The following is a 12,234-nucleotide window of genomic DNA, read 5'->3' as shown; positions in this document are numbered from 1 at the left end:
AAAAATAATGTAATTTAGTTACAATTGGATTTTTATGATTTAAATATAATCTGTAAATATTCTAATTTTGATACTTATAAGTAACATATTTCTCCTGTTATTAAACAAAATATATATCCAGCTATTTTATATCATTTTGGCACGAATTTAAATAATAATGTTTCATTTTTCTCATATTCAGAGGCATAATGCTGCGCTACTCGACAGCAATAAATCGGTCTGTCTGTCGAGTACGCAACCGAATTCATGTCTGTCAAATTAATTTTGTACTTATTCATATGTAGGTAAAATAATGTTAAAATGACAGACATACTAAAAAAGTTTTTTTTTAATTTTTTTTTTCGTAAAAAATTGAATCTGGCACGATATTCGCAACAACAAAATTGTCTGGCAATATTAAATTCGTGTTTCGAAAAGTGTTTAGAATTCACTGAAAAAGAAAAGATTCTTACTAAAATGATTTCAAAATCCATATTTTTACTTCTAAAGATGTGATGCGCACTAAAAAACACAACGTTTACCGGCCGCCAGACAACCCGCACGCTGTTCAAAACCTCTTCGGGAAAGATATATTAAAGAACCAGCTTTCCTAAAATTCTTGTTTTTTCGACGTTGCTAGCTCTTGGACTATTCAGACATACACCAAGCAAAGGCAATGACATGCCAGATCTAATTCTAATAGCTTTATTCACAAACTATGAAAAACAAATATATGGGAACAAGATTTAACACATACATACATATATGTTACCATGAAAGGCGGAAATTAAAGAATGTCAATTTTCACTGGTGGATGTGTTATTAACAAAATATTCATCTTTCATTGATGTATTTGCTATAGAATTGTAGATATTCACTGGCAAATGTTGACATTTACCAGATTTTGTTCTTTTACAGTGACATAGAGTTATAAACTACTTTACCTTAGATCTCAGAGATTTCAGCTAGAAACAAGTCCAAAACAGAGCTATGAAACAAGTCAAAACAGAGATTTGAAAGAAAAATCTAGATATTGTATTACCCCGCCCTATCTGGCATGTAAGAAAAAAGAGGAGATTGATCAGTACGCCGGAAAATTCAAATTTTCCGGCATGCTGGATAATTTGGGGTTTATTTTGAAACAAAACAAAAGTATATTTCCCCATTGAGTTTCATTCAAAAAGCAAACCAATGTAAGGAAAAAAATTAACAAATCCTGAGAGTAACCTTCTTTTAAAAAAAAAAGTGTATTGCATATAATATGCGCTTGTGATTTATGGTAGGTCATTATTAATGGATTTTATTATATGCCAATAAAGAAGCAATCATCGTTACTGGGATTTGTTCATAATTTTTTTAAATAAATTATTTTAGGTTCCTTTTAGAGAGGTAAGTTTTAATTTTATTTATTGAATAACTATGGTAAATTCTTTAGCACTGGTTTAGTGATGGTTACTTACTCCTTAAATGTTTGCTTACTTAGTTTTAATTTAAGTTTCATAAACTTATTCGTTATTAAACAATATTTTTCTAGTTAAAATAACAATAACAAATAACATTGTTGACTCAAAAAGTTAAGGTGCAACTGGTTTTTTGCATCTAATTTGCAAATAAATGAATGCAGAAACAAAAAATTTGGAGGATATGTGCATTAAATGGTTTTTTATTGAATGCGTCATAAAAATTTGTATAAGTATGTTGCAAAAACGATTGATAACAAAAAAAAAAGCAATTTTTGCGGAAAAGTCCATCCTTGAAGAAAACAGATCATCACAGTATTATGTAGTAAAATGTCATAGAAACAAAACAAAAATGGGTTCGAATAATGAATGTGTCCCCTTAACTTGAATTCATTGGTAGTATCGATTTTCGATGCTGTTTATTATGTTGTTGGACACTGGAATACACAACGAAGACCAGACACAGAGTAAGCATTGTTCCAGCTCATGTAACGACCTTGGAGGAGAATTTAAAGCATCAACCTGTCAGTCAAGATAGTCCCAAAGATATTCTATTGGATTCAGGTCTGGAGATCGAGCTGGCCATTCCATTCGTCCCAAACTGTGATCCTTAAGATACTCCTGAACAATGAAGTTATTACCAATAGCACCAGCGTATGGGCAGACATATGGATTAAGGATCTCATCCTGATGTTTCAGACCAGTCAGAAATCCTCCATGGAACACATGCAGGTCAGTGTGACCACCGAGCGACATCCCAGCCCAAACTATGATTCTCCACCACCTCCAATACTGTGGTCTTTCAACAGTGTTGGATTGATGGTATCTATTGTGCTGCTCCCTCTGGATCAGGAGACGCCCTGAAGCACTCTCCAATGTAAATCTGGACTCGTCTGTGAACAGCAACAGCCTGCGACAATCCCATTTCCATCCAACAGCTCTCCACCTTAACGAATCGGGTAAATGACGTCTATTGAAACATTTTCTAAACTCTATTGACTATTGTTATCGAAACTGCCAACAACAGTTGAAGATCAACACAACTTACACACAAAAGTATGAAAGCTTGATATTTGCATATTTTTTTCTCACTCGTAAAAATACGTTCTTTTCTATAAAATAAAAGTGATAGGAACCTTTTTTTCAATAAATAGTTTTAAAGTTTATAATTATCATTCATGCAAACGATGCACTTTATTGTTACTGCTCTTTTTTTATGGTGAGCTTCGAAAAATATGTTGTACCGTAACTTTTTGAGGGGAGTGTATCTTTACAAAATTAAACTGTTTAGTAATACTAATAAGATATGAAAAATCTTATATTCATATCATTTTTAAGCTGAACATATATTTTTTATAGTATTAAGTTTTTTCCTAACCTCGATTTTTACAAATGCCGGAAAGGATCAGGTAAGTGTTTTTGAAAATCTGTTGACTCCCAAATTTTTCAGCATGCCGGATAATACAAATACAAATACAAAAGTGACGACCAGCAATAGGCTCTGGGCCCAGCTAGACTGGTCCTAGTCAATTTACAATCCCCAGTGAAGATCAATGGCCCTCTTAAAACTATCTATTACCTTGCTCATTACCACCTCTTCCGGTAAACTGTTCCAAGGTTCCACTACCCTGCTAAAATAATAATTTTTTCTAACATCCATATTAGCCTGAGATTTAAATAGCTTAAAACAATGACCCCTTGTCCTGTTTTCAGTGCTAAACTTCAGCCCCGTAACATCTTTCATTTTAATAAATTTAAACAACTGAATCATGTCCCCACGGTCTCTTCTTTGTTCAAGACTGTACATTTTTAGCCTTCTAAGCCTGGAATCATAGTCTAAGTGAGAAAGTCCATTTATTAGCCTTGTAGCTAGCCTTTGAACCCTTTCCAATACATTAATGTCTTTCTTAAGATAAGGAGACCAAAACTGAACAGCATACTCTAAATGAGGTCTTACCAAACTTCTATATAAGGGCAGAAGAACTTCTTTAGATTTGTTTGAAATAGATCTATTGATAAACCTCAGGCTAAACTTTAAAGCCTGACTTATTAAGACCCCCAGATCAGTAACTTTGTTTGCCTGACTAATGACTGAACCTTGCAAATAATAACTTGTACACTTATTTCCATGCCCTAAATGTAGCACTTGACATTTCCCAACATTAACAGCCATACTCCATTTATCAGCCCACTCCGTAATATGATCTAGATCCTCTTGCAGCTGTTTTGCTTGTTCTTCATTTTCTACAGTCCCCATAACTTTGACATCATCAGCAAAACAATTCATGTTCCCAGAAATATTTTTGTGAATATCGTTCATAAAAAACAATGAACAAAACAGGCCCTAACACTGATCCTTGAGGAACCCCGCTTAAAACCTCACTCCAATTAGAATAATTTCCCCTTACAACTACCCTTTGTTTCCTTCCGGTCAGCGAGTTTTTTATCCAAATGAGAGTTTTCCCTCGTATTCCTATATCAGCTAATTTAATGCGGGGTAATACAGTAAAAATCATTGGTACCATAAAAATAATCTAAAGAACAATTGCAAAATGTAACAGCAACATAGTTTCGAGCATGTGTTACATTTTAAGTGAAAAACACACACACATTTCCTTGACATTTCACATGTTTTCAACTTTCTTTTTTGAGAATACAAAACTTCAGTGAAATTGCATGAATGCCTATTATGCAACACATTTTCATCAAATAAAAATAGCTATTATTCAGTAATCAAAAGCTTATTTCTTCTTACCAGTAGAAGAAGAACCTAAATCTGAAATTTTAGCATCGCTAGTAGAGCTTTTCAAATTGATTATTTGGCTAGGACGTCTTGAAGTAGATCTAGAAGGACTTGTTTTGGGAGATACTGCAGTATTTCGTCTAGTAGATGTTGAAGACTAAAGAACAACAAAAAGATAAAAGCTATACCGTACTTTTTTCTGCAAAGGAATTATTTAGAATACATTCATTGATATTCAAAGACAGTCTTGACACTTATGCTTTAAAACAAAAGAGAGAGAAAAATTTATGATAGTGCACACTTCACATGAATACCTGAAAATTAATTTTGAAAGTCATAAAATACATATATAAGCTGGTAAAATGCAGTAATGAATGAAAAAAAAAAAACACTGAAAAATAAAACTATCAATTTAAAACTCATTCAAATATTCCTTCACATGCATAAAATACAATTACATTCTATATACAGTTTCAATATGACTAAGAAATATGAAAAACCTGTTCTATCACGGTTGAAAATTCGAATAATTAAGCAATAAAGGCTTTAATTCTTAGTTTTCAAAAGCAAGAATGATCCATAATGAATGCCACACACACACAAGAAGCAAGTGAGACTCCCTTGGAAACTTCCCTTAAAGCAAAACGTCTATTATGCATTTAAAGACTTATCATGTGCTTTAGTAGCATGTCCATTATATAATAATCTAGTGAAAATCCAAATATAAAGCAATGTATTTAAATTATACTAAAATGCCATTTTGTAAGCTATTGGGAAAAATTCATAATATGGTGAAAACAACAATGTTTTAGCAGAAAAAATTAATGAGGCAACTTTAAAATATATTCATATTACGAGCTATTTTGCTTCAAATTAAAGGGAAAATTTTGTTATTAATACTTCTGTTAAATCAAGAACATAGATTTAAGATGTAACAAAGCACTTACAGATTTAATTAACTGCTTAGTTAAACCAAGGTAATTATGAAGAGCTGTGAATGTTACTCGTTGAAGACGGACCATAATTATTTGAGCAACTCGAACGAGAGATTCAGGGTTCTTCTCCAGTAACGATCTAAACGCTTCAACTTTCAATCTAAAACATAAATCAAACATTCATTAAACTGGAGACTACTAGAGAAAATGTAATGAAGTTGATTGTACATCAAAGACTATGATTCATACAAAGAACTTAAGATTTACCTCAGTACAATGCAATGTTCCAACGCTCTAGCTGAAACTGTTTTATATGGTGCAATCCGTCCCTATAACAAATAATAAAGAGATGAGGTATACAAAATAAATTATATCCATAACAAGTAGTTGTCTTTCAACTTTTCATCTTAAAAACTTTACCTGTTGGCTTAAACTTCAAAATAGAAAAATGGCTCGTAGGAGGGAAAGCATACACATAAAACTAATGAAATGTGTCTCCTATCAAAGAATTTGAATTCATGCAGATAAAGTAAGAAAATATAAAGTTAAATGTAGTGAGCTTACTGATAACATGCTTTAGTCTCAACAGAAGTAGTATTCATGATCATGATTTTAATGCCACACGTAAAGAAATAGTCCACTTAAATTATAGACAATCAAGTCTTTGATAATTCATCGGTAATCCTTTTTTTTTGGCAACATAAGAATCCTTACTAATTCAGTCAAATCCTGTTACAACAAATACCAATACATCGAAATACCCATTTCAACAAAATACATTTTCAGTTCCGATTTAATTTCTCTTTCATTACTTGTATTCCATTACAAAGAAATTTCCTTAACAACCAACAAAAATTTTGGTTCTTTAAAGTTCATTGTAATGGGGTTTTACTGTATAATAAATGCAAAAGAAAATTTGTTAATTTTTTACGCCTTAACAACTCAATCCATCATCATGAAATTTTGTATACATATTATAACAGGTGCAGAATAGAATATGAAACAAAATATTTTTTCGACACTACTTCCCAAACAATACTGAACAACAAATTTAGATGAAAATAGCAAGATAACAGACTCAAGTCCACATACAGCATTAAAATGTATAAATTGTGAATTAATATAAATTATACATTTTTTTACACAAAAAGAAAGGCATCAATTTTAGAAATGCATGTACACTCTTAAAAGTTTATTAGACACCTTGAGACAATTCATTTTTTTCCTTATTGAGCTCAAAACATAATTTAATATCATTAATAAAACTACTGAAATAAACCGATGATCATTCATAATCACAGCCAGGCTTGGAGTTGATTACAATAAAATGTAATTGATTACGATTATGATTATAATCCTCAGCCAAACCGTAATTATGATTACAGAGAGGATTAGATTATGTAAAAATGTAATCAATTACAATTATGCTACGACAATTACGATTTTGATTAAGATTACAGGATCGTGGGTTAAAAATACATACATATATACACACACACAAATATATATATATATATATATATATTGTTCTCGTTGCACATTTGTGGCAACAACGTCATAGTTGAAGAATTATGATTTTTGATTTACAAATATTATAGAGATAAGCAGGTTCTATTTATTGCATGGGAACTCTGGTCTCATGCCCTGGGCAGGAAAATTAAATTTCTAGGAAGCAGACAATTTTTCCATAATACAGTGAAACACCGACTTTACGTTTTCAGTAGGACTAGTGATTAAAAGACATACCAGGCGGGCAAACGTAACAACAGGGTTGGGGTTAAAACTCTGTGCGTATTGTTTAAAAATCGATCCCTACCCATGAACTTATGAAAGAAATTTTTAATTATTTTTTTTTAGACTTATTTTCCTTAAAATTCTATATTAACAATTTTTTGTAAATTCAGTTTTTAGTTTAATTGCAAATTTGCTTCTTGGTTCAAATTTGCAAATAAAAATTGTTTTAGAGTTTTTATGCTTTGAATTGCTTGATCAGCTGTGGGGACACCTTGCATTATTTCTTCATGTCTTCATTACTCTTATCAGGAGCTGGTGTTAAATCAAATACCAAAGTAATTCCTAATTAGATGAGATGATAATGTGTTATCAACTTCTGGAAGATTTTCAAGACGAAAAGAATTAGCTCTGGTCCTCAATTTATGTGAAGGAAGATTGTCTGCAAACAGGTTTCCTCCGATCATTCAAACGACAATAAGATAGAATAGAAGGAGTTCCAGAGTGGCTTCTAACAGCTATAAAGCAAATTTATCTTTAAAAAAAAAAGTAAGACAGAAACGAGGGAAAAAAAAACGATCGTGTGAGTTTTATAGGTGAAAAATGATTCTATTCTGTTCGTAGAAAATTTTATTAAGCAGAATTTTTAAAAAAGGGTTACATTAAATCCAGAAAATTTTAACATTATCAGCATTGAAATTTTCAGGGACTAGTAGAAACTGACATGGGAAGTGTAACAATGTATGAAACCGACAACGTAAAATCGAGGTTCCACAGTATCATTTTTTTAAAAATCCATGCCAACATACATAATGCATGTCACATATTTTTAATTCTTGTTTTCATATGTCTTAAACTGACATAGTCCAAAAAATGTCAAAAAAAAAAAGGAGTAGGGAAATTCAATTGCATAAGCGCACTAGCACACTTTAAAATGGTCTTCTGGCTCCTGATCCACACCACCGTGTTTCTAAAAATCTAAGTGCAAAAGGACCCAAAATCATGTGTTTTCCCTTTTGATACAGTTCTCTTTCCGATAGAGCAGCTTTGCTTGTTTGCCTGAGATGAAAAGGAAAATTGATGATCAATAATAAAATGCAAGGAGACGTTCTTGCCAAAGGCACCTAGGGTGGGGTACAAACCAAATAGGCTCGTTTATGACCTTTCTTTACAAACAACCCAACCACTAAACAGCAGTGCCTTAGGCTCTGATTAAAAGTTTTATCTCTTCCCTTTGTAGAATCGCAGTTTAAAAGTTTTCACTTTCAACAAGTCAGGATTGCATGATTACAAGGGTAAATCATGATTAATTACATTTAGATTACAGTAACAATTATGTAAGAAATACTTGATTAAAATTGCCATTACAAGATTACCAGCATCCCATTGCCAGATTATGATTACACAAAAATGGAATCAATTACATGGATTACGATTACTCTAAGCCTGGTCACAGCTGTATTCCAACAGGATCAAATTGATTGTACATGAATAAATTCAAAAAAAAAAAAAAAACATACAATGTTTATTAGGGTATTTACAAAACATATTTTGAGTACATTGACTGATTGATGAATTTACTTTTCATTAAATTAGGAAAACCCATAAAAGCACAGCTTAAGCTCATAGAAACTTAAATTATAAAAACCATTGGTTGGAAAATTTTATACAGCAAGTTCTACATAATATTACAGAAACGATTGACTCTTACAGTAAGTACATCCATTACACTGAGGAGACTAGTAATATTTTCACCAGGGCCAACTTCTTTCAGAACCAGCTCACTTCCATCCTAAATAATAGTAGCAGAAAAAAAAATTAGTTTTTGCGACAAAGTAGGGGAATGTGGGGCAAAGTGAAATGGTTAAGATGACTGAGTTTTTTCAAAATGAACAAATTGGAAATTTGTTTTGAAAATTTCAGTACATAAAGAACATCGTATTTTATAATAAAACTTGCGTTGAAACAGTTTTTTATTTTGGCAGTAAATTTGAGTCTTCAAAAAAAAGTGGAAATTTTAATTTTTTTCCATGGGGCAAAATGAAAAATAAAATATTTTTTACATGAAATCTTTTTTATTTGATTCTAAAACATATTTATGATTAAAAGAATCAATAAATAAAAAGTTGAATGAATAAATGAAAAGTTAATGAAACAAACAAATAATTAAATGACTAAATAAATCAATATATGAAGAAAAATAAGCGTGTCATGATGCGCGCGATTAATTTTGAAGAGTTATTCAAAAACCAAAAAGATAACAATTCTAGGCCCCGGAAGTGGAAGCATCGCAGCCGCGCATAACCTCAGATCAACGACTACCTTAAATGCCAAAGAACAAAATTTAAAATACTTATCCCGTGTGGCGTATGTGTAGACGACAGGAAAAACAAAATTCATTACCATACGTTCTTTATTTTATGTTAAACTTCAGAGCAGACACGATGACAGGAATTTTGCATGGTGATCACCAGAAAAAAAAACATTTTTCACTTGGTAAAAAAAAACACAAATGCTCGGAACACATACTTAACTGTTCAAAAAAAAAGTGGAGCTGGAGTTTGCGAAGTTCGTTAAAGATAAAAAAAACGGGGAGTTCATTCGGCTGGTGGTGAAATATTCAAATTAAAATGGGCGGAGGACGGACAGTTCACTTTGAAGATGTTGGGGTGTAATTCAGGGATGGATCATAATCAAGGAGGTCAGATGCAGGCCTACGTTGAAAAAAAATGGCGCGTCGGTTGGTAATCTCCATGGTGACAATGTTGAGATCATCACACGATTAAAAATGGATCAGGGTAATTTCGGGGTAATTGCGGCTCCATATCGTCACCACAAGCTATGTTGATGATCAAAAAGGGGCGTTAATTAAGGGCTCGATTCCGGTACATTCTGCGTGCCGCCATCGGACGCCATCATGCACGCAGGTGATGCATTTCCTATGCAACTATCACAAGTTGCACAGAAGCTTATATAATTTTAATTTTCTTGGTTAAATACATTTTGGAATTAAAAAGGAAATTTTCACCACATTTTGCGGTCTTCAAACATCAGGCGGAAAGTCACGGACGGCAACGGACGCCGTGCACAATTCCATCACTTTCGCCATCATTGGAGAGAAACGGAGCCGCGCGAAGCACGTCCGATCGAACTGGAAGCAGCAAGCAGAGTGAAGTGGGGTGGAAAAAATGAATCGGCGACTGAGCGATCGGATCCGGCTCCGCGGCGATGCGCGGGAACCAATGAGTGCGTTTGGCGCCCAAACAACGAAGGGAAGGGGACGTTACACCATTTTAACGGCCGACATGAAAATGCAAAAAAATCGGATCGACGCTTGAAAAATTGTCAAAAAAGCTAAATGATGGGAAAAGTGAATAAGTCACATATTTGATATCATAAAGTGCGCGAAATTTAACGGGGAACGCGGGGAAAACGTGGAATGCACAAGAAAATAAAAAAACAACAAAATGGGGGAAAAAAACATTAAAATGACTGAAAACATGGGAAAAATATAAATGGGTAAAAAATGTGATATGCATTATCACAGAGCGAGTAAAACAAATTATTGAACTTTGCCTCGTATGTATTTGACTAATTGTACAATTTATTTAAAATCCAAATAAGCTTAATGTTAACTAAATTAATACTGTATTGGATATTAGGAGGTATCCATTAATATTTAAAATGTTAATAATAAGAACTTTATCATTTTATAGTAACAAAAATAATTTGTGACTTACAACAAAATATTACACTATAAGTATCAATTTTTAAAAATTGTCTGTCTAAATGCTTTAATCTTCGACAGTATTTTTTTTCTGACTGGAATAAACTACATATGGTTCTACACAGCAAAACTAATACCGGATAGATGGAGCTAAAAGCTGAGAAAATAATTCACCATTTCACTTTGCCCCATGTTCCCGTACTTGTAATTGCAAGTAATAAAATTAGCTCATTCTTTCTTTTACAGAATATGCCAATTTTTTGCACAATTGTTGTATTTTTTAAGGAGGAAAAAGCATATTTTGTGTTAAAGAGAACCAAAAAATCTACATCACACAAAGAGTTTTGATATGTGCATGAAAGACCTTGTCACAGCATGACCCAAACAAGCAATTGAATGGCACATAGGCTTTCTGATTCAAATTACAAGTTCAGATTTCAAAGAAAAATATCAATGGTTTTCAATGAATTTAAGTTGTTTATATTTATTGGTATGGAGTATAATTGATGACCTAAATTGTTTCAATAAAATTATAAGTGTTTGAAAATAAAATTACCTATGATAGAACAAATAGTTGCTTGCGGCACCCTTTTTGAGAACCTTTGATTTATACAGTATGTACATCTAAATGACTGTACGGATTAAGCAAAGTCTTATTAGGTGTGGTTTATTAGGGTTTAGATTAAATGAGGGTTTACTGTATTGAGGTTAGATGGAATATTGTAAATCTTTACCTGAAAATATATTTTCTACTATTGAATCTATTCTTTAAGGTATTGCTGAAAAATACATTTCATGAAAAATTTACAGCCATTTTCAATACAGGACTGCTTTGAAGAAACTTTAGGCTAATTTGACAGAGACTAACAATAGCCTTGTTCAAAACGGACCTGTATATCTCTTGGAAATTTATAGACAAAAAAGGACCAGGATAGCAGACAGAGTGCTAATTGACCAACTCATGCAAATTTGTTTTTATTTGTACACCTTTTTCGTTATTTTACTGAAACTACACAACTATTATATTAATTTCAAATAAATACCACAAATAATATTGTTTAGAGCATAAAACTATTCTTCATTAAAATAATGCTCACATTTTCAGTTACATAAACAACCAGCTTTCCATTTTGCACAACATAAATACTATCATCTGGATCTCCTATAGAAAACAACAGACTTCCAGCAGAAACATGCAATGCTTCAATGTGCTTGCAAAGTTCAAGGAATAGTGGCTTTTCAAATGACCCGAAGACTCTGAAACATAGAAAAATTTACCAAATGAGCAAAGCATCATACATAAAATTTAAGAAACACTAAGACTTTTTCAAACAATCAGTTTGCACACAAAGCTGTCAACTTGGTAAATTGTAACATACAACATATTTCTAAAACAGTACAATTCATTGTAAATTAGCATAATATATTTATTTCACAGTGAAATAAAATGTACTAGTGAGGAGCATTTACATTTGGTTTTGAAAAACCAAATGTAACTTACATTTCGATTTGAAAAAGACCCTGCATCAAATGCATTTAAGCTATGAGATTAAGAAATATTTATTTTTTGACAAACACGAAACTGCAGTCCTTGGCTGAAATGAATGAGCTCGCGGTGTATTCATGTGCCTTAGCCCTGGCTATAGGGTGGTAACTTAC

At 32.3% G+C, this 12,234-nt stretch overlaps 1 protein-coding gene across 2 annotated transcripts in view; it reads right to left on the bottom strand.

Annotated features, from left to right (window-relative positions):
* LOC129234651 (neuropathy target esterase sws-like) overlaps window positions 1-12,234 on the bottom strand; it is a 124,245-nt gene that overhangs the window by 92,445 nt on the left and 19,566 nt on the right. For both annotated transcript variants that reach the window (XM_054868691.1, XM_054868690.1), the window contains exons 6-10: window positions 11,673-11,832; window positions 8,560-8,640; window positions 5,385-5,446; window positions 5,130-5,277; window positions 4,195-4,339 (exon numbers count right to left, since the gene is read on the bottom strand). In XM_054868691.1, the coding sequence (XP_054724666.1) occupies window positions 4,195-4,339; window positions 5,130-5,277; window positions 5,385-5,446; window positions 8,560-8,640; window positions 11,673-11,832 (596 nt within the window). The remainder of the gene's footprint in view (window positions 1-4,194; window positions 4,340-5,129; window positions 5,278-5,384; window positions 5,447-8,559; window positions 8,641-11,672; window positions 11,833-12,234) is intronic.

The sequence above is a fragment of the Uloborus diversus genome, chromosome 1, assembly GCF_026930045.1.
Source record: "Uloborus diversus isolate 005 chromosome 1, Udiv.v.3.1, whole genome shotgun sequence".
In the NCBI taxonomy this organism is placed as follows: Eukaryota; Metazoa; Arthropoda; class Arachnida; order Araneae; family Uloboridae; genus Uloborus; species Uloborus diversus.
Note: the sequence above shows the minus strand (reverse complement) of the source record. Positions and strands in the feature narration are given on the sequence as shown.